Here is a 22,860-nt window from a genome sequence, read left to right on the forward strand (position 1 = left end):
TGTTATGTACCCGTCGAGCCGCATCCTACAGACCTGCTCCACCCCACATTATGAACCTGAGGGCCCCTGTGCCACAGACCTGCTCCACCCGTCAGGTACCCGACGGGTCCCAGTCCACCGTCCCGGTCCACCCCGTGTTATGTACCAGCCAAGCCATGTCCAACAAACCCACTCCATCCTGGGTTATATACCCACCAAGCCCCATCCAACAGACCCTCTCTACCCCACGTTATGTACCCAACAAGCCCCAAGCCACAGTCCTGCTCCACCTCGTTACGTACCTGACGGGCCCCAAGACTCTGGTACAGTCCTGCTCCACCCCACATTACGTACCGGTCCAGCCCCATGCGACAGTCCCACTCCAGGTGGCATTGCATCCTGAGTCCCATGCAACAGACCCCCTCCACCCCGCATTACGTACTCACCAAGCCCCATGCCACATTCCTGCTTCATCCCGTATTACATACCCACCAAGCTCCATCTGACATACCCGCTCCACCCCATGTTACGTACCCACCAGGCCCCAAGCCACAGTCCCGCTCCACCCCGTTACGTACCCAACAGGCCCCATGACACATTCCCAGTCCATCCCGCCTTACGTACCCCTCCGACCCCGTCCAACAAACCTACTCCACCCAGCGTTACGTACCCATCAAGCCCCATACCACACTCCTGCTCCACTCCGCATTAAGTACCCACCGAGCCCCATCTGACAGACTCACTCCACCCTGCATTATGTACCCGATGAGCCCCGTGCCACAGTCCCACTCCACCCCATGTTATGTACCCTGTGTTGTATTCAGATGTTTTTTATTGTACAGCAACCCAAATGCAGCAATGGAAGAATGGGGCTGTTTAAGTTGTGGTCAGCTGCCATAGCTATCCTTGGTTTCTCTGGGGCAGGGAGAGGACTTACTAGCACTTGGCCTGAAGTGCAATGAAACGAGCAGTTCCTACCCCTGGTCCTTATTCCATAAATTTTGGTCATTGCAGGAGAATCCTCCACCCTCCATCAATCCTGGAGCATGAGTGCAGCTGGTGTAGGGGTACAAGCTTGCCTGGAACACTGGCTCATTATCCCTGCAGCTAGCCTACCCTGCAGCATGCACTGCCCTGGCTTCACTGTTCCAGAACTTTAGCTGTAGATAGGTCTCTCATTACCGTGGAGGCATACTCTTATAGGGAGGTTGGTGTATGAAAAACAACCAGCATGCCACATAGAGTCCAGTCTGTTTCTAGAGCAGTGGGTGTATAGACTTTACTGAGATTATTTTACTCTCCATATACAACTCTGAAAGAAGGGGCACAAAACATCCCAAACCCAAGCTCCTGGACATTCTAATGCTCACGCTCCCTTCCCTGTGTAAACATTAAATGCTTGCCCTGCCAAGGAGAGAGAGATGCCTGCCGCCATGTTTTCCTTCTAACGTAGCATGGTGCTTGGCTGTAGACAGCTTCTCTAAGCTGCTGGCGTTCCATATCCTTTAGGCCTGGGCCTTGGGGGCTAAACCAGTATTTCATTTGCTGTATACAGTGGCTAGAATTAAGGCTTTCCTTTTGCATGTTTCAGCTTTCCATTGGTACATGCCTCTTCCTGGGGGCAGCAGGGCTGGATTAACTAGGCCAAAGCAGACTGAGTCTTGGTGTTGTTGGTGGCCTTCCTCCTCCCAGTCTTCTGTTATTGCAGTAGCAGGGCCTTAGCCAGGCTCTTAGAGCTGCAGTTTTTGAAGTGCTAATGCCTGCTTCTCTTCACTCAGCTGCAGCTGCCTGTTTGAGATCCCTTTATATTTCAGCTAGGGTGGCCCATGCCAGCTGCTTTGTCCAGAGCTAGCTCCAGGCCACGCTTATGCCCAGGCCCATGAATGTTGGCATCAGCCTTTCATCAGATTAGCTCCATCCTGAACTGGCTGAAGTTTGGCACAGGGGGCGAGGGATCAGCCATGCTGCTGAAGGGGACACAGGGCTCGTTTCCTGGCATTGTCCCATGGCTCACGGTGGAGCTGAGCTGCTGAAGCGCCATCAGCACCTCTTGCTGGAAACGCTGCTGCTGCTCCTGCTGGCGCTCCATGCGGCACTGCCTCTCTAGCACCGCGTGCATTGCATGTGTCAGTTTCTGCACCTGTTTGTGTACAGCATCCAGCTTCTCGGCAATGGCATGGGAAGTAGGTGAGGGGGCCAGCATCTGCCCACCCAACACAGGGTTCTGATTGCCTGAAGAACATGCAGAGTTAAGCAAGTTTGTTTGGGTGCTGGCATCTTTGACCTAGAAGAAAGATCAGAAATGCAGTGATGGGCCATTTCCTATAGAACCAACCAGCTTGGCACAGACCTCTGTATTCTGCATTCAGGAGTTAGCAGGTATGCATGAGAGATGAGGCCAGCTAGCATCAGACAGCTGCATCCCTCTGATCTGATCTGACCTCCAATCCTATCTACCATTGTACGTTGTCACTGCGACTCTAGCCCTGCCCACCACCCAGCTGTGCCAGTGCACCTTCAGCTTGGCCCCTCTGTAGTAGTCTTGCAGTGTTCAAAACTGAAAGACACAATGCCTTTTCAGAAAGCAGCGTGAAGGACTGTATGCTCAGGCCTGCTAGGAAATGCCTGAGTGGGGAGAGAGAGGCGGCTGTGGGACTCTCTTGATCTGTTAACCTGAAGCCTACATACATAACCTTTCTGGAGGAGGGCAACTACAACTTCTAGTGCAGATGTGGGCCTTCAGCCAGTCTCACAGTGGGACTGAGGCAGTGCTCCATGGAAAGGAAGCCAGGACCAGATACCCAATGGGGTGCACTAACAGCTTCTAACGGGACACGTAGGAATAGGGCTCCTCATTAGCGTAGCCACATGCTCCTCTTTCCCCAATCAGCAGTGTTCACTTCTGAAAGCAAGACTCCTGGGCAGGGCACAGAGTGGACTGGCCATCTGAAGGTACGATTATACTACCCGCCGGATCGGTGGGTAGTGTTCGATGTATCGGGGATCGATTTATCGCGTCTCATCTGGATGTGATAAATCGATCCACTAATCGACGCCCACACTCCACTTCGGCAGAAGTAAGCACAGTCGACAGGGGAGCCGCGGCAGTTGACTCGCCACCGTGAGGACGGCCAGGTAAGTCGAACTAAGATACTTTGACTTCAGCTACGCAAATAGCATAGCTGAAGTTGCGTATCTTAGTTTGAACCCCCCCCACCCCCCAAGTGTAGACCAGCCCTGAGCAACAGTAGAACAGGGTGGGCCTAGCAGTGGAGCAGATACAGAACATCAGGCTCCTCTCAGATCCAGCTTTGCCTCTGCCTGGCTGTTATTCATAATTCTGCTACTTACCCCAGAAATGCTGCCATCAGGACAGTAAATGTTAAATCAATCTGCCCCTCAGCCTTGTACCTTTTCCCCATGCTATCTCTGTATCCTGACATTTGAGTCCTGGCAGAGATCAGCGTCCACTCAGAGTCATTAAGAACAGATGGCCATGCCCTTACAGCTTTGTCCCAAGGAAGCATGACAAGCCAGCCAGAATGTGTTGTGGTGATCCATCCTGTTGGCCATGGCAACTGGATGGTTCATTCACTCGATGGGCTAGTGCCTACAGACTGTGTGCATCTTAGGTTACTTACATGTGCACTGAGGCTCATAGAGGCTGCCAAGACAGATGGGTTTGCCCTGGGAGGCTGGTTGGCCAACTGCACTCCCACCAAGAAGGGCAGGACAGTCGTCGAATCAGATTGACCAGGCAGCCATTCATAACAGGCATAGTCCATGTCAGAGAATTACAAGCATCAGCCATGTACAGGATTCAGTATACCTTATTACACTGCAAGTGAGCCGAGAGCTCACGAGCACCTGCTAGAGCCTCAGTCATGCAGATTAGTGTCCAAGTGTGGCTCAGTCCTGACCTGCAGCTTCGTTCTTGGGTTCTCCCCTCCCCTAAGCTCTGCCAATGCATCTCACTGGCACCTTGCAGGACCTCCTGCAATCCTTGTATCTCGCCTCCCTGCTCAGCTCTGCTGCAGCCCCTCAGTCCTCCCCTTTCCTCTCGAGCACAGACCTCAGAATGAACAGAAGCTACCACCTGGGCTAGGGGACCAAACCTGGAGCAATTGGGGATCAAACCTATTCTTTAGAAGTCCACAGACCATGGGTCTCTGGTCCGGCTGGCAGTGCTCAGCCCAAAAACTCATTTCTCTCCTGCTCTCCTTTTCTAGATGAGGCACAGGTGTTGCCAGTTGCAGTGTAGGATGGGTCTGGGGTCACCAGTAACACAAAGTTCTTGTCACGGTGTCCAAAGTGTGGGGAGTGCAGCTGCGGAAGCTTCCATCCACGCTGTGGAAGGGTACTGGTGGAGCCTGAGGGTCGGAGACTACCTAGGACACCTGTTCACAGAAGCCCACAAAGGACTTTCCCCCGCATGGGGGAGGGCAGCCTTTCCCCCTTTGCTAAGCAGGGATAACTGAGGCACAGAGAAGGAAAATGATTTGTCCAAGACCACACAGAGCCACAAACACACCTCAAGGATCCTGAGTGGGCAAAAGCCAACCTGCTGAGGCAAAGGGGGAGGGGAGCCTTGGGCCCGAATCACCAAGTCCATCAGACTGCATGAAGACAGCTGCATTCCCCACAAGCTGATCTCATGTCCCCCTACCTAACTCCACAGAGCAGGTCACTTGAGAGGGCAACTCATAGAAGCCCAGGATCTCCTTGTCCCTTCTGTGCACTGGAGCCTGGGTTCCCACAGAGCCTTCTCCAGTTGAGGATGCAGGGAGTGTTACCAGCCCTTTCACGCCAATTTAACTGTAACCTGATGGATCCCTGCCTGAGCGTATCCCCCGTCTTACTGGGCTGGAAAAGGGGTTTCTAGACACAGGATGGCCAGTCTGCCTCTTCCAGCCCTGTACCTTTTTCTGGAGGTGGATGGCCCTGTCCACAATCTTCTTCTTCACAATTAAGGCTGGATTCCTGGCAGGCGACAAGAACATCCTGCCCCTGGTGTTCAGCTGCTGCTGCGCCATGGCTGGTGGGAGCAGAGCCGGGTGGCTACCCACAGCTGAGGTCAGAGTCCCAGAGCAGTCGTCACCTAGATGGATTGACAGAGTAACCAGAGAGAGAAGAACCTTCAAATGAGACCCCTGAACTGAGTGCCAGCCTTTCCCCAGTCCCACAAGGAAGTGAGACCCCTCCATCTATAGGGACTAAGTCCTTCCAGCTCCACCACGCACCTTCCCCGCACCTCAGCTATGCTCCAGGGCCTAAGAGTCCTGTCCAGCCTGCCTGGGTTTGGAAAACAGAGATGTGAGCAGAGACCCTTGGTACTGCTTGGCAACTCATCAGGCTGCTTAGAGAAGTGGAGAGGCCTATCCAAGACTAATGGACAACAAATGAGAAAGCCAGGCCTTACTGTTAATAGCGGATAGCTGTGCTGCTGGAGATGGGCCCATGGGCACTGTAGGCACCTTCCCAAACTGCCCACTATCCTTCCACAGTGATGTCACGCTGACTATTTTGATGCCATCCTTGCAGTCTTGGTTGTCATTGAGGTATGGCTCCTTGCAGCTCACGGTGGCTCTTCCGGGGAGTGCTGGGGTCCTGGGACCCGGCTGCCTGCTGCCTTTGGGCTCTGCCTGCTTGTTCTGATCAGCCTCATTTTCCTGCAGCAAGTTCCAGAGCTGCTCATCCTCCCAGCCAGCCCGGTTGATGGCCATTCTCCTGCTCCCCCGGCCTCCAGCTGGTTGGAAATGGGAGGCTCCTGGAGACTGTGCCAGCTCCACATTCTTACGCTTGAGGAACAGGTAGACAGCTTGCGGGGTCACCCGGATATTGTCCAGCTCTAGGACTTTCTTGATTTTGCGGAAACTCAGCCCGGCTTTGCGCAGCTCCACTATCCGCTTCTTGGCATGGTCATCCAAGCGGCCCATCGCTCACTCGGCAGGACAAGGGGCATGGATCAAAGCCCCTCCCAATCTGCTTTTTTGTGCTAGTGTTCTGTAGCTACATCCTTAGTCGGGACTCCTGCTAGCGCAACCAGCTGGGCCATGTTCCTCCCACAAGAACCCTAGTGACATTACTCCTGTCCTAGAAGCCAGTTAAGGAAACAAGGCACTTGGTGGGTAGTAACAGAGGTAGTACCCGTGGCACAAGAGGGCATGCCGTGCAAGCGAAGAGGTTAAGCCTCTGCTAGTTTTGTGTCCCAGGGATGCCTATAGTAGCCATGGCCCTTTCTGGAGTCACCACAGCTCCAGACCGAAAGTGGCTGCGGGATGCTGTCCTGGTCATCAGAGACATAGAAGGATCCACTCTTTTCAGGCTTGCAGCTCTTTGTGGGAGAGGAACAGGAAGGAAATGGCACAGCAAAGGAGCGTCTCCCTTGTCAAAGTGGAAAGAGATTCAACCTCCAGCCTGTTGGAATGAGAGCGGCAGCCCACACGTCCTGGGCCGGTCACGCTGAGGGGGAAAGTGGCAGGCTAAATCCAACTTGCTAGTGTCCCAGCTGGAGGGTTGGCATATGTCTCACATACCAAACTGTGGATCAACTCTCTTGGGCTCAGGTAGCTGTCTTCAGCCTATATGCAAAAGAAGAAAAAAGGGGTGGAGTGAAATCAGAACCCTTGTACAGCCTCTTCTTTACAAATAGCAAGGAATGTTTCCCATCTACTAGGAAGCCCCGGTGCTATTTAACAGGTGTCACGTCACTATTTAAAATTGTTTGTGCTATCCCAGGACCTTAACGAGCTTAATTAGCGTGGGCAGCCAGACCCTATCATATCAGATGGGACTCCGTCACTCTGTTTGGTATTGAGTATGTGAATGCCCTTTTGGGGGCCGGGGGAGAGAAGACTGTAGGGGACCCCACTAACTGTCAGGATGCCAGCCAGGAGCTGTCTAGGCAGAGTTCAGATTTTGGTTCTTGAGTGCATGTGGTACCCTACTTGCTGGAACTGGCTAGTTCAGAAGTCAGTTGACTTCCAGCCGGACAGCTGTGGCTCAAACACTAAACAATGTTTTTGCAGCTGCTTACATTAATCACTGGCATGGAACTGCCCTGGCTCAGATGAGCACAGTCAGCAGAACCCTGAGCACTCAGTTGCCTGGCTCTCCTCTCATCAGACTCGCCAGTAAATCTCAGTACTAGCACTGCCAGCTGACAGGATTCCATATGGAAGATATGGCAGGGTCATTCAGGCAGGTCACAGCAGGGAGGCAGAGTCACACTGGAGCTCTGTAACCCTTTTCTTTTAAGCCACATGACACCTTCAGTGAGCAAATCATCACTGTGTGCTGCTTCAGAGCCCTCCCTTTAGGTTATCAAGCTGTTCAGTTCTTCACCTTTGAAAACAAACATACAATTAACTAATTATCAACTGTAGCAGAGAGGATCTCAGATGCATATAAATTCAAAGGCAAGTGTAGATCTTCCATATACCCATCATAACAGTCTCAGGCAGGGACTCTAGGGGTACTACCCAAAACAGCAGAATAAACCATCACATATGAAGGGGAAGAGGAAATACTCTAGCAAGGGGCTCACCTACAGAGGCAGTGTGAGGTGAGATTGGGTGCGGAGGAATCCCCAAGTCTCCAGGATTGGGTGCCCTCAAACTGAGAGTGCAAGGCTTGGATTTTTATCTGAGCAGGTGTTGATTAAGACTACACTGGACCACTGCACCACCAAGCTTTGTATGCCCCACCTCAAGCACATCAAGAAAGATACCCCACAATTAAATTTCACTGCCCTACCACCAAGCTAGCCATACAACTCCAGACGCTGCCCATCTCCCCTGCACACCCGTCCTCCAGCTCCCACCTTGGCAAGACCCAGTTTGTTGTAAGAAGCTCCCTACACCCAGCTTCTCCTCTCAGAATGATTCAAAAGTCCACGATCCTCAATGGACATATTTCTGCTGACTTCAGTGGGCTTTGGCTCAGGCACAGGATGCTGCTGGGACAGGGGCCAGTTGCACAACATGCTGCTCACTGCTCCGAGGGTCCTCCTCAGACCAAAGGGCCCAGATCCTATGAATCTGGGGCTCCCACCTGAATCCTCACTTCCCACACATAGGCCACAAAACCAGACTGCTGACGCTATGAGGTCAGATGCGCTGGCAGTGGGAAGGGGAGAAAAGAAATGAGGGGGTGCATGCACTCACGTGTGCACTGCTATCACAATTAATAGCAGTAGCAGGCACACAGCTTTGCCTTCCCTGCGACCTGGCTATTCTGCCAGTGTTATCTGGGCCCACTTGTTACCTGCAGGGAATTCTGATAAGATCAACTGCTGTTATTTTGTTTAAAAAGTGTTGTTCAGTAATTTAGCTGCCTGAATGATGGAGAACCCAGGCTCATTATGACAGCCTGGCATCCAGAGCAGGTTGGACACATGGGAGCAAAGCAAGAAGTGGAGGGGAGAGGGGCAAGGATGGATAAGACCCAGAATTAATGTATTGACACTTTGTTGTTAGCAACACCTAGGGTTGTTTTTTTTTAAGCATTGGTTTCAGAGTCATTTCCAACATCCCTCTTCCCCCCAGCATTTCTGTAGCACTACTCAGCTTAGAGGGCGTTCCTGGTTTTCTCCTAGCAAGAGATATTAGCAAGCTACTTCATTATCATGGACATTTCTAAGGCAACCACTTCAAGTGGCAGCCACAAAGCGAACATCAGCTCTTTTCATGAGCTGTTGCCAGACTGGCATGTGTGTTTATTAATGCAGTTCCTTTGGTCTGCCAAGAAGGCACAGTGATTATTGCAAACTATCCAGGGAAAGCCACAGGGAGAAATGGAGTCTCCTTGAATCTAATTTCAGAGCAGTCACCATGTCCCTCTGAATTTTACTCCCTCCTTTGTGAGACCGAGAGGAATAAACTAGATTCAAGAGATGCAGAATATATTCTGATCCTGAATTGTTTGCAACTAAAAACCATCCATACACTGTTGTGTGCACTAGGTCCTGTTCACTGGAAAGCTGAGGGAGACCAAACGCACCTCTGGGTACAAGGACTTGTTTACATGCTGTTATTAGCTTCAGACCAGAGAGGGTCAGCTTTTGCCATACCACAATTCCTCCCTAGTAACTCAGACCTCCCTGTCCTTTGGCAATATGTGAAGAGCAGAACTGCTGCAACTCCCTAACACCGGTTCACACCCCACGGTCAAGAGCCCCTGCTCTAGATGGAGGAACAGTTGCTTTGTTCAAGTATCTTCTAACCAACAAGACCTGAACTTCAGTCACAGAAGTATGCTGTAGCACCATCTAGTTAACTCCCCTTGTTACAGGGCTCACACCTCTTAGGGTACGTCTACACTACGGGATTATTCTGATTTTACATAAACCGGTTTTATAAAACAGATCGTATAAAGTCGAGTGCACGCAGCCACACTAAGTGGTGTGCGTCCATGGTCCGAGGCCAGCATCGATTTCCGGAGCGTTGCACTGTGGGTAGCTATTCCATAGCTATCCCATAGTTCCCGCAGTCTCCCCCGCCCCTTAGAATTCTGGGTTGAGAGCCCAGTGGCTGATGGGGCAAAAATCATTGTCGCGGGTGGTTCTGGGTAAATGTCGTCAGTCATTCCTTCCTCCGGGAAAGCAACGGCAGACAATCATTTCGCGCCCTTTTTCCCTGGATTGCCCTGGCAGACACCATAGCATGGCAACCATGGAGCCCGTTCAGCTTTTTTTTTTTTTTTTTTTTTTTTTTTAAACAGTCACTGTATGTGTACTGGATGCCGCTGACAGAGGCGATACTCCAGCGCTACACAGCAGCATTCATTTGCTTTTGCATGATAGCAGAGATGGCTACCAGTTGTTCTGTACCACCTGCTACCAGTGTAATTTGGCAATGAGATGACGGTTATCTGTCCTTCTGTGCTGTCTGCTGCTATCATGGGTGCCCCTGGCTGAGATTGGCCGGGGGCGCAAAAGCAAAACTGGGAATGACTCCCCGAGTCAATCCTTCCTTTATGGTTTCTAAAAACAGAGTCAGTCCTGCCTAGAATAGGAGGCAAATGTACTTGAGAAGCAGTGTATCAGAGAGTACAGCTGCTCTGTGTCAGATCCCACAGAAATGATGAGCTACATGCCATTCACGGCGGGTGCCCCTGCAACAACCCCACCCATTGCTTCCCTTCTCCCCCAACCTTCCTGGGCTACCGTGGCAGTGTCCCCCCCATTTGTGTCACGAAGTAATAAAGAATGCAGGAATAAGAAACACTGAGTTTTTAGTGACATAAAATGAGGGGGAGGCAGCCTCCCGGTGCTATGATAGTCCAGACAGGACATTAAGCAGCGTGGGGGAGAGAAGCCCAGCATCCCACTGCTATGATAGTCCAGGCAGTACAGAATCTTTTCTTTTCACATGAAAGGGAGGGGGCTGATTGAAGCTCAGCCCCCAGTTGCTATGATGAAGACGGTTACCAGCCGTTCTGTACCATCTACTGGGAATGGGCGGGAGTCATTCCTATTTTCACCCAGGCGCCCCCAGCCAGCCTCTCCTGAAGCCAGCCAGGAGCACTCACAGGTTGATAAGAAGGACGGTTACCAGTCCTACTGCACCATCTGCCACCGGGGAGGGGAGAGGAGCAGATACTTCTCTTCACTGCTGCAGCATTGCGTCTACCAGCAGCATTCAGTAGACATAGGGTGACATTGAAAGAAGTCAAGAAATGATTTCTTTCCCTTTTCTTTCACATGAGGGGGGAGAGTAAATTGACGAGCTATTCCCTGAACCACGCCGGACAATGTGTTTGAACCTACAGGCATTGGGAGCTCAGCCAAGAATGCAAATACTTTTTGGAGACTGCTGGGGACTGTGGGATAGCTGGAGTCCTCAGTACCCCCTCCCTCCCTCCATGAGCATCCATTTGAGTCTCTGGCTTCCTGTTACGCTTGTCACGCAGCACTGTGTAGCCTGTAGATTTTTTTTTCAAATGGTTTGGCATTTCGTCTTCTGTAACGGAGCTTTGATAGAACAGATTTGTCTCCCCATACAGCAATCAGATTCAGTATCTCCCGTACGGGCCATGCTGGAGCTCTTTTTGGATTTGGGACTGCACTGCCACCCGTGCTGATTAGAGCTCCACACTGGGCAAACAGGAAATGAAAATCAAAATTTTGCGGGGCTTTTCCTGTTTACCTGGCCACTGCATCCGAGCTGAGATTGCTGTCCAGAGCGGTCACAGTGGTGCACTGTGTGATACCGCCCAGAGGCCAATACCGTCGATTTGCGGCCACACTAACCCTAATCCGATATGGTAATACTGATTTTAGCGCTACTGCTCTTGTCAGGGAGGAGTACAGAAACCGATTTAAAGAGCCCTTTATATCGATATAAAGGGCCTCGTAGTGTGGACGGGTACAGCGTTAAATCGGTTTAACGCTGCTAAAATCGGTTTAACGCTGCTAAAATCGGTTTAAATGCGTAGTGTAGACCAGGCCTTACACTGGCAGATGCCTCTGGACTCCAGTTAATTAGCAAGAACTCCTCACAGCAGGATAACTCTCAGTCTTGACTAAGCCACTAACAACTCATGCATTGGATTTATCCGGACTCCCTGCATGAACAGGAACAGGGTACAATGAGGAGGGACAATAGAGTTGGTAATTCCACTGCTTCCTAATTCCTTGGAGAAGCTTTCCACTTTGTACCATCCCTCTCAGGGGCCCATCTCTCCTGTCATTAGTGCATGAGAGCTGCTTTCCTTTACCATTAGTTCCACTCCTGTTCAGCCAAATGTACCTGGATAGGAATCTCTCTCCCTCCCAACACATTATGGAGAATTCACTCCGGGGCTAGCTCAAGATGGTTCAGGCATCCATTCTTTGGAGACACCTTTGGACCACTCTTGTTTTACCAGCACCTGTAATTAGTAATTACGTCAGCATTTAGATTTCCCATTGAACAGGAATATTCAAGGTCATGATTAGTTGGTTGTAGTTTCAAGTGATTTTCTGCTTGTGAAAGCTGCCAACATGACACGGAGACTGGAGTCCTCTCCAGAAAGAGTGCAGCACAGACAACAACAGTGCAAGCGCTTTCCATACTGCCCTATCAATATTCTTCAGGGATAAGGTGAGTACGCCTCTAAGGATGAGAGGCTAGGGCATTCTCCATGGTCCATTTAGACCTTAGCTTTTGTACAAAGATTAACAGGACTACAGTAATTGTTTCTGTGATGGTGGTTTATGAATGTGGGCTCTTGTGCACTAGATACTGGAACGAGCCCCACAGATTCATGTCACAAAAGCCATTGCAAAACTGTCAGATAGTAACATTTTTTGGTTCCTTACCAAACTGGGCTAAATTCAGACCAACAAACTGGAGGTGAATGGTTGTAGATCCCATTCTATTCTGGCTAATTTTAGATGCCCTATACAAATTGCACAGCAAGACTCTGGCTAATTTACTGCTCCTGCTCAGGAGACGAGATCAGGCTTGCCCAGGAGAACAACAGGTTCTCTTTCCTGACTAGATAATCATAGAGTCATAGAACTGGAAGGGACCTCGAGAGGTCATCTAGTCCAGTCCACTACACTTATGGCAGGACTAAATATTACCTAGACCATTCCTGACAGAAGTTTGTCCAACCTGCTCTCAAAAATCTCCAATGATGGAAATTCCACAACCTCCCCAGGCAATTTATTCTAGTGCTCAACCACGCTGACAGTTAGGAATTTTTTCCTAATGTCCAACCTAAACCTCCCTGGCTGCAATTTAAGCTCATTGCTTCTTGTCTTGTCCACTCAGGTTAAGAACAATTTTTCTCTCTCCTCCTTTTATGTACTTGAAAACAGTTATGTCCCCTCTCAGTCTTCTCTTTTCCAGACCCAACAAACCCAATTTTTTCAGTCTTAGAATTATAGAATATTAGTGTTGGAAGAGACCTCAGGAGGTCATCTAGTTCAATCCCTGCTCAAAGCAGGACCAACACCAACCAAATCATCCCAGCCAGGGCTTTGTCAAGCCGGGCCTTAAAAACCTCTAAGGCTGGAGGTTCCACCACCTCCCTAGGTAACTCATTCCAGTGCTAGGTATCTCCAGTCTGCACTTTAACAGCTAGGTATTTCCAGCAGCTAATAACCTAAGTATTTCCAGTCTGTACTTTAACAGCTCTGATCTGCCTTGTTTTCTGTTTAGCCTTTGTTTATATTGATCCCTCTGCATGCTTCCAGCTTTCCTTTACCAAACAAGCTACACATTTGTAAGGGCTGAGTTCTCCACATTGTTTTTGCTGACAGAGCTGCAGCTGTTCAGGGCACAAAGGTTAGGTAACATAACTGACTGAGTTACACATTTATTAAAGAGACCTTTAAATTCCTCCACCATGACCTTCCAGAGGTTCATTAACTTCTTAGCTTTTCTCTTTTTGTAACAGAGAAAAATCAACTTTTTAAAAGGAAGGTAGCTTCCCTGACCTGCAGTTTTGAATTTGCAGGAGTTTCCATTAGAAATCTCCCCCCACTTTGGTTTTGTGGTCCCACTATTAGAGACAATGCCACTTATTCATGGAGGCTGGGGAAGCATCGACTGACTAGTGATTGCATTTACTGTTAAACGTAGGACACCTTGTCTGATGTTAAGCCATGTTTGCATTCGAGTGTTCCGACTCCCCTTGACATCTGAAACTCATGATGGCCAATGACATACACTGTAAGCTAGAAATCAAATATGTTGCTGGAAAACAAGTTAGTATCATATAGAAACATACATGATATTCCCTGAAATGGCCGCTCAGCCCACTCCCTGACCACCACCACACACAAAGAGCAGGGCTGACACAGCTCTCGTTTCCAGAATAGAACTCCATGCAGTTTACACGGCGTGGGTCTTTCAAATCCTACAGAGCAGAGGTCTTGTCTATTTTGCATGGATATTAAAGGTCCCACTGCCCTTTTTAACAGCAGTTTTGGCACAGTTCTTTTTACCAAAATATCCCTCTCTTTCACCTACCTGGCTATGTTCCATAGAGTTGCATTTCAGCTGTAAATAGATAAAACCTGATCATGCAATCAGGCATGTGCAGGCAAAACCCTGTACCCATGCAGAGCCATGTTAACAGGCTTTTATGTGGGAAGTAAGGATCCCCACCATGCACATCCATCTCCAGGACTGGGAGTCATAAGGGCAAACAGAAGGGTGAAAAAACACTTTAAAAAATGAAATATTACCATCAATTTTTGAGTAACTACACACCTGGGAAAGCCTCTTACTAATGGAGGTGAGTGGACTGGTCATGCTTGCATAGAAATGCACCTCAGGACAGCAACTCAGTCTTTGGTAGCACTGGGCAACATTTACAATTATGCCTTTTGGGTTACTTGGTGCTCTGTCCCTATTTCAGAGCCTGCTGCACATAGTCTTTAAGGGGCATTGGGATTGCCTAGCAGCTTACCTGGATGATGTTTTCATCTACAGTACAGACTGTAGATGAATGAGTACTGACTGACTGGAAAACATTAAGTACTGTATCTGGAGAAAGAAATCAAAAGGCTCCCGCAAGCTGGGTAGACGGTGTTTCAGAGAAAGATGCACTGGCTCAGGAAGAGATAAAATATCAGTCTGTCACACTGTCTAAAGTGGCTCACAACTGTGAGTGCCAAACTCAGGTCAAAGGATCAGAAAACAGGACAGATACCCCAAACTGGTGGTATATTCTATTAGCAGATTTCACCAAGCCCCCTGGATCACTATACTGGTCTTACCACAGAGTCACAGACAGTCCCCTTAGGCACTCCAACCTATCCTGACACCCAGACAAACTGGCCTTAGTGATAATGGTCACATAAACCGAAAATCACATAAGAACAGCCATACTGGGTCAGACCATCTAGCCCACTATCCTGTCTTCCAACAGTGGCCAATAACAAATCAGGTTACTCCCAATCCCAAAGTATCAGTCACTTACCCAGATCAATTGGTACTTTGGATCTCAGACCAACGATAACGCTGGCAGCCAATTCTCTAGTAAATTAACTAAATATTTATTAGCTAAGAAAAAGAAATGAGAGAGTTAGAGATTAAAGCAGGTAAAATATTTTACCAGGTGAGTCTAAGTTTGTAAGTCTATTATATCAACTGCTATCATTTAAACTCAGTTTCCCAAATTTTTTTTCAGGGAACCCAGCTGTTTCACGGGATCTCCACTTTGCATTTGGTATCTTCCCTATAAGAGTCCAAATAGAGATGAAAGAGGATTTCTTTGCATCAGTATTTATATCTTATTTCCGCAGATAACAATCTGACAAGTGTTTTTACTCACTACCTGGCTCCTTGCTTTGAAATCAGCATTTCCTGGTACAGCCATTAAGTCCTTCATTAACATTTCACAAGATTTCTTTGAGGAGTAATTTTAGTTACAGAATTATACATAAATGCAAATGTTTTTAATAGCAAACAACAATCCTTCATTAGTTTTCATGACGTTTATACATCAAATACCTTCTGATGTTCACTAACACACACTTTGATCTAGGATTATCTAATTACAGAATATACCTAGTGTAACTGTAATATGATAGCAAACAACAGGAAATAGATAGGCGAAAACAATACAATTAACATCTCCTTTGATCTCAGTTAACATGAGTGAATTACTCTATGCATATTATTACACTTAACATTTCTCTGATATTCATACACAAGTGAATTGCCCTATGGCTTTGGCTTGAGCTGGCCTGTCAGTTGCACAATGTCCTAAACCATATCTTGGTGAAACTATAGATGAAAACAGTCCAAGCTAGTCAAGAACATTTGCAAGTACAGACTCTATAGAACAGACATGAAGTCCTGTCTGGATTTGGTAATGTGGACCTGGCAATTCTTTAGCACAGTTCTCCACTTTGCTGTGCTTTTAGTCAAGTCATACTGTGGAGACAAAGAGCTAACAAAATGGAAACCATCCAAGCCTAAAGAGAAGTCTGTGCAAACATTCTGTGTTACAGAGTCCTGATTTTCTCTGCAAAATTAGTTATTCAGGTAGCTGCTTCAGGAAAAGGCCTAGGAGCAGGTTTGTTAAAAGAGAGAAATTGGTTATCACAAGAGCAGTTGGCTGGTTGAATGAAGATGGTGCCATTATCTGAACCATGCTGACTCACTCTCTGCTAAAGGAGAGCATCATAACAAACAATATCACTTTTCTGTCAGTCTTCAGTATGTCAGAGGAAGAAGAGACTTCTGGCTAAGACACAATACTTGGAAGAAAGAGAGGTTCCATTCCTGACTCTGCCACAGTCTCTCTCTCTCTCTAGCCTTTGACAAGTTGTTAGGATTCCCTCCAAAATCTTTTCCACTTGGCTTACCCAGAACATGTCACACAGTTCTGGGAGAATGCTCCATCCAGTTCTCTGGGATCCAAACCCTCAGCTCATCTCCAGATCATCGCTAAGGTAGTAACCTTATTAGGCATGCAACAAGCTGTACCTAACCCTTGCTGAGCAGGGTTAGGTACAGGGTGATGCCACAAATCCAAATTAGACCTCACACTACACAGTTTCTATATGTTTTTCCTAGCTACTAACATCTATACTTTTTGAATCTAATTGGTTTGGACGTTTTATGGATCATGTAAAAACCAATCACTTTGCACATCATGTAAGGACCAATAACTTATGTTTTTACCTTATTTACATTTCATGTTTATCAATTCACACTGTTCCCACTTATCTAAGTTATCCTGAAAACAATCTCCAGGGCACAGCCTGTCACACCCTTATTTACAATCTTGCACTCAGCTCAAGCTATATGCAAGTTTGCTCATGTCCAGCAAGATCTATGTCTGCACAAGTCAATCTCTCCGTGCTTCATTTGCACAGTCTGTACAATGGAGGATAGTACTTCCCTATTTCACAGACATTTGGCTAAAATAGTTTGGTTTTGAAGCACTAAGATCCTTAAACAGAAGGTGAGAAACATCTTGAAACTACAGAAAAAAGGTGTGTTATGTATTTTTAAGTGTTACGATCTTTACCTTGTATGCTTTTACACAAGTGTGAAAAAAGTTGTTTGTTCCGTAAGAACCACTGATCTTAAGGTTAGGCCATCTAATATCATAGGCCAGAAAGAAAGCAAAATTCCTGCCAAAAGAAGTTGATTTCCTGAGACACGAGGTTATAGGCCAAAAGGCCCAGCGATCCAGCATATCCACCATTTCTGTCTGATCAAGGCATACCCAAAAAGTGCCCATGGGGAATTACTATCTACTACTGACCTAGCTTAAAAATGCTACTGCAGCTTTAAGCCTCCTAATTTCCCTCCACCTGCATGTGATTCTGAAGCAGCTTGGAGAATTTAAAAATAATCGCCGCCCCCCAAGTCCCCTCCCCCCCACACATCTCTGACTTATTGTGTGTCCTGCAAATGTCTAAAGAAAATGTAATTCTTGTTCCTTGTGTTGGGATCAGGAGGTTTAATATTCAGCAAGCATATTCACACAGAGGCAGGGCATGCTTTATAAATGTCACTGAAAAACCATGCATCACTGCACATTTTTAAGCCCCCAGATCCTAACAAACAAACTGGTGCTGATGCACTCTCACCCACCTACAGTACTAGAAGTTACAGGTTTGTTTGTTTTTGAAGTAGCAGCAAGACTGTGTTGCAAGGATCAGTTTTAAACCATGATGGTGTAGGTGGATCAAAATTCAGAGGATCAGAGTCTACAGTTAAAAATATGCTACAACTTTTAGGTAGATTCTGATTTTTCACCAAGTTGACAGTGTCCATGTTATTTTCGGAAGGGTACAATGAGGGGAGAGGGAAACCAAGAAAAACACTCTTGTCTACAGTTTCAAACCTATGTGTTTAATGCCCAGGTGTGCAGTCATTGCAAATATGTCATCTCAATTCCCCCTAGTGACAATTTGGTCTCATTATTACACATGCAATTAAGATGAAAGGTTTCCAGCTTCCAGAGCACATAGGTAAAATCCTTCCCACCTTGCAGTTTGTTTACTGCCAACATGACAGGCGAGCACATCCCATAAAGCCAAATGCTCATCTCATCTCATCAGCACATGTGGAGAGAGTCACACACCTCTGATCTTAATTTAAACAAAAACAGAGCCTAAAGTGCCCACAATGAATGGAAACCATCAGCAATGAGATGTTGCATGATGAAATGGCACCAGGATGCAATCCTTGTGCAATCGGCATGGTGCTGCATGGTCAAATTGAGCAATGCCATGTACTGGGCAAGTGCATCTTTCCACCATCCACTTCATAATAAAATAAACAACAATCAAACTTGAGTGTTTCAGCATCCTGTGCAACTGAAGCACTAGCTAACAGATCACCTAGGTACTTTATAGTTTTAGAAGACACTTCTCTATAAGCATCTCCATGCCACAGTGATGGGGTACCCTCTAATTAAAAAGACAGACATAGGAACAGAGTTCCTGGTCACATGACACAGTCATAGTTCACACTTCTATGGCACTCTACAAACATTAAGAACATAAGAACCGCCACACTGGGTCAGACCAGTGGCCCATCTAGCCCAGTATCCTGTCTTCTGACAGTGGCCAATACCAGATGCGTCAAAGGGAATGAAGAGAACAGGGCAATCGTCAAGTGACCCATGCCAGATGTAGGGAATGGATGGGGGGACACTCAGAGCATAGGGTAGCATCCCTCACCATCTCAGCTAATAGTCATTGATGGACCTATCCTCCATGAACTTATCTAATTCTTTTTTGAATCCAGTTATAGTTTATGCCTTCAGAGCATCCACTGGCAAGGAGTTCCACAGGTTGACTGTGCACTAACAAATCTTAACAGCTCTGTCCACCTCTATGAAGAAGGTAAGTCAGTATTGTTGCCCATATTGTATGGCTAGGACAAGCAAGCCAGAGAGATGAAGTGATGGGCATGAAGCCACAGAAGCCGAATTAGCAAACAGCACCTCCCTGCTCCCTCTGTCCTCCACACTGTCCCCTCTGAGTTCTCGCCCCGCGGTGACACTGACTCGCTACAGGAATCTGGAGAAGTCACGGCTCGCACAGACCTGACCCACAGATACTTACAACCAGGGAGCCCCACGTATAGCCACCTAACCGCACTCAGGAGACACCCGGGGCTACAGGGAGCGGAGCCCGAGGTGCCAGCCAGCGCGCAGGAATACCGCCGTCAGACGGCGCAGCCCCAGGCGCGGCCAGCAAGGCAGGCAGCTCCCTGGCCAGTGCCCGTGACTTGGAGACGCCCCACCCCCCTTTACCCAGCCGCGCCCCGTTCCACCAGGGAAGCACACGCACCACAAGTCCGACCCCTGTGTCTACGCACGGGGAGCGGGAACGAGCCAGACCACGTTGAGCCGCTGCCAGCCCGGCTGGGCTCCACTAGCGAGGCCCCCGCCGGCCCCTCTCCGGTACCCAACTCGGCGTGAAGGCTGCAGCCGTTTGAAAGCTCCTGCGCTCTTTGTTTCGCTGGGGGAGAGCCAGCAAAGGCTGCTGGGAAGGTCACCGGAGAGGGTTGTACTGCGAGAGGAGGGGCGCAGCTTTAACGCTTTCAGTGACAGCGCCTCTCCAGGGCTCTTCCACCGGTCCCACGCCAGAAACGCGGGGCTCGTCAGACTGGCTCGGTCCCAAAGGCTCGCTAACCCAGCCGCTGGCCTGTCGCCAGTGCCACATGCAGCAGAGGGAGGTGCAAGAAGCCCTTCAGTGGGCAGCTCTGGGGTAATCTCCCGCCCCCCCTCCACCCCATCCTGGTCTCTCATAGTGAGAGATGGGCGTAAAGCACACGCACACACCCTGTCCCCCACCAGCAAATCTTTCCTTCTGCAGCGCCTGGGGCTTGCTGTCTAATTTGGGGGTAAGTGCTGGGGCGCAGGGCAGGCAACGATACATTGCCCTTACACAACACCTTCCACCACCTGATGATCTCAGAGCACAGCACTTTACAAGCACCCGCCAGTTCTGACAGCATTACCCCGTTGTGCAGATGTGGAAGCTGAGACCTTAAGCATCTTGCTCCAGGTCATAAAGTGAGTCAGTGGCAGAGGACTAGAACCCAGGAGCCTTGACTACCAGTTTCCCCACCCCACTTTCTTCCAACCTCTAGACAATATTGCTTACCATTGGTTCTGCTAAAGACAACATTCCCTCATCAGTGGACATAGGACCCTACACCATCAAGAACATAGCTACAAAAGAGAAATGCATAATGCACACACTAATTGATGCCACTGTGCCCATGGTATCTCCCATGGCACCCAATCTGATCATTAACAGACAGGGCCAGTCTAGGTTTTTTGCCGCCCCTAGCAAAAAAAATTTTGGCTGCCTCCTGTCCCAGCCCTCGGCTCCTCGCCGCACTCCCCTGCTGCCCCAGCCCTGGGCTCTCCCCTGCCACCCATACCCCCTGCCACTCCAGTTCTGGGCTCCCCCCTTCATTGCCCCACACACACACCTCCTGCCGCCCCAGCCCTGGCTCTTTTCCCCACCACTACCTGCACCTTCCTTCTGCCGCAGCCCTAGGTCACTGGTAACTTGCTCCCAGGGCAGGCCATCCAGCAGGAATTGTAGATGTGCACAGAACACAGACAGGACTGGTTCCCATATGGTTACAGAACTGCAGTAAAGTGGAACAATTTTCAGCTTGTGTGATTGGAGGATATCTGGATGAATATTATAAGACTGTCCTACATAAATGAGGAAAAGTTGAGGTGCCTTTTTTATTCTTTTGTTCCACTCTTTCTTTCTATGGGGAATTTGCCAATGCAATATCACTGTCTTCCTTTTAAACAAACAAACAAAAAGGCAATGGCTGTTGAAAACAGCAATTTCAGTCCTAATAACCACTGGGAAGCATTTCTTGCTCAATTTTATCCTACTTTTTCTACAGTTAGTTACAGTGGATCAGGATATTTGATTTGGGAGAAATGAAGTAACAGCTGCCCAAACTGAGCTTGAGCACTCCTGAATTTTGAGGTGTTCAAATCTGGAAGGCAGGTGCTGGGGTGGGGGCTGTGGCTCTATGGTGGAGCACAGCAGCATGTATGCAGCAGCGTGTCTGGCACTGCGTGCAGCCAGACATGCTGGTCTGAGTGTCATGGTAAGGGGGCTGGGGGGTTGGAGAAGGGGTAAGAGGTTCTGGGAGGGCAGTCAAGGGACAGGGAGCAGTGGGGGTTGGATGGGGCAGAGGTTCGGGGGGATAGTCAGGGGCAGGGAAAGGCGGGGATTAGATGGGTCAGGGGTTCAGGGGAGCAGTCAGGGGACAGGCAGTGGTTGGATAGGCATGGGAGTCCCAGGGGTTTGGCAGGGGACAGGTAGGGGGTGGGGTCCTAGAGGGGAAGTTGGGGACAAGGAGAAGGGAGGCTTAGGTAGGTGGTGGGGTCCCAAGGGACAGTTAGAGGCAGTGGTCCCGGGAGGGGGCAATCAGGGGACAAGGACCAGCGGTGCTTAGATAGCGGGTGGGGTCCCGGGAGGGGGTGATCAGGAGACAGGGACCAGGGGGAATCAGATGGGTTGGGGTTTCTGTGGGGGGCATTCGGAGGGAGTGGATGGTGGCAGGGTGCGGCTACCCTCCTTCCCTGTGGAGTGACCTATTTTTTGAATGTTAAAATATGGTACCCCTACCCTTCACAGTGCAGCTCTCCATTCGCAGCAGGCTAAAGCATCAGATCTCAGCTACCTCCCTCCCTGCCTCTTCCTTTCCAGTTGGTAGTGGCCAAGGGAATGCTGGGAAATGTAGTTCTTTCCCTGCTCCAGGACTGACTCTATAGGCAGGGAGCTAACCAAGGAACTACAGCTCCCAGGAGAGTGGATGTGTTATTTCTTGACTTTAGCAAAGCTTTTGATACGGTCTCCCACAGTATTCTTGCCAGCAAGTTAAAGAAGTATGGGCTGGATGAATGGACTATAAGGTGAATAGACAACTGGCTAGATCGTCGGGCTCAATGGGTAGTGATCTCCATGTCTAGTTGGCAGCTGGTTTCAAGTGGAGTGCCCCAAGGGTCAATCCTGGGGCCGGTTTTGTTCAATATCTTCATTAATGATCTGGAGAATCGCGTGGACTGCATTCTCAGCAAGTTTGCAGATGATACTAAACTGGGGGGAAAGGTAGATATGCTGGAGGGTAGGGATAGGGTCCAGAGTGACCTAGACAAATTGGAGGATTGGGCCAAAAGAAATCTGATGAGGTTCAACAAGGACAAGCGCAGAGTCCTGCACTTAGGATAGAAGAATCTCATGCACTGCTACAGACTAGGGACCGGCTGGCTAAGTGGCAATTCTGCAGAAAAGGACCCAGGGATTACTGTGGACAAGAAGCTGGATATGAGTCAACAGTGTGCCCTTGTTGCCAAGAAGGCTAATGGCATTTTGGGCTGTATAAGTAGGGGCATTGCCAGCAGATTAAGGGGCGTGATCATTCCCCTCTATTCAACATTGAAGAGGCCTCATCTGAAGTACTTTGTCCAGTTTTGGGCCCCACACTACAAGAAGGATGTGGAAAAAGTGGAAAGAGTACAGCGAAGGGCAACAAAAATGATTAGGGGCCTGGAGCACATGACTTATGAGGAGAGGCTAAAGGAATTGGGATTGTTTAGTCTGCAGAAGAGAAGAATGAGGGGGGATTTGATAGCTGCTTTCAACTACCTGAAAGGGGGTTCCAAAGAGGATGGATCTAGACTGTTCTCAGTGGTAGCAGATGACAGAACAAGGTATAATGGTCTCAAGTTGCAGTGGGGGAGGTTTAGGTTGGATATTAGGAAAAACTTTTTCACTAGGAGGGTGGTGAAGCACTGGAATGGGTTACCTAGGGAGGTGGTAGAATCTCCTTCCTTAGAGGTTTTTAAGGTTAGGCTTGACAAAGCCCTGTCTGGGATGGTTTAGCTGGGAATTGGTCCTGCTTTGAGCAGGGGGTTGGACTAGATGAC

At 48.8% G+C, this 22,860-nt stretch overlaps 2 protein-coding genes across 6 annotated transcripts in view; one reads left to right on the forward strand and one right to left on the reverse strand.

Annotated features, from left to right (window-relative positions):
- Nucleotides 1–22,860, forward strand: part of LOC127058370 (uncharacterized) — a 278,050-nt gene that overhangs the window by 242,045 nt on the left and 13,145 nt on the right. The gene's annotated exons all lie outside the window — the stretch shown is intronic.
- Nucleotides 1,242–21,581, reverse strand: LOC127058384 (uncharacterized). 5 transcript variants are annotated; one of them, XM_050968397.1, is made up of 6 exons: nucleotides 19,238–19,434; nucleotides 14,896–14,978; nucleotides 7,016–7,323; nucleotides 5,399–6,560; nucleotides 4,899–5,077; nucleotides 1,242–2,263 (listed from the first exon to the last, which is right to left on the reverse strand). In XM_050968397.1, exons 4-6 carry the CDS (start codon nucleotides 5,913–5,915, stop codon nucleotides 1,883–1,885), a joined length of 1,077 nt encoding a protein of 358 aa, XP_050824354.1. In that variant the 5' UTR covers nucleotides 5,916–6,560; nucleotides 7,016–7,323; nucleotides 14,896–14,978; nucleotides 19,238–19,434; the 3' UTR covers nucleotides 1,242–1,882. The 5 variants fall into 5 exon arrangements, with proteins under 5 accessions (XP_050824354.1, XP_050824357.1, XP_050824355.1 ...); XM_050968400.1 differs by lacking the exon at nucleotides 14,896–14,978; XM_050968398.1 differs by lacking the exon at nucleotides 7,016–7,323.

The sequence above is a fragment of the Gopherus flavomarginatus genome, chromosome 9, assembly GCF_025201925.1.
Source record: "Gopherus flavomarginatus isolate rGopFla2 chromosome 9, rGopFla2.mat.asm, whole genome shotgun sequence".
Taxonomy (NCBI): Eukaryota; Metazoa; Chordata; order Testudines; family Testudinidae; genus Gopherus; species Gopherus flavomarginatus.

Excerpts from the sequence above, each read along its gene's own strand:
- LOC127058384 (XM_050968401.1), bottom strand. The coding sequence starts at position 5,915 with ATGGGCCGCTTGGATGACCATGCCAAGAAGCGGATAGTGGAGCTGCGC. Across the intron at positions 5,078-5,398 it reads ACAGCTATCCGCTATTAACA|GTGACGACTGCTCTGGGACT; the intron begins GTAAGGCCTGGC and ends CAATCCATCTAG. Across the intron at positions 2,264-4,898 it reads CCATCCACCTCCAGAAAAAG|GTCAAAGATGCCAGCACCCA; the intron begins GTACAGGGCTGG and ends TCTTTCTTCTAG.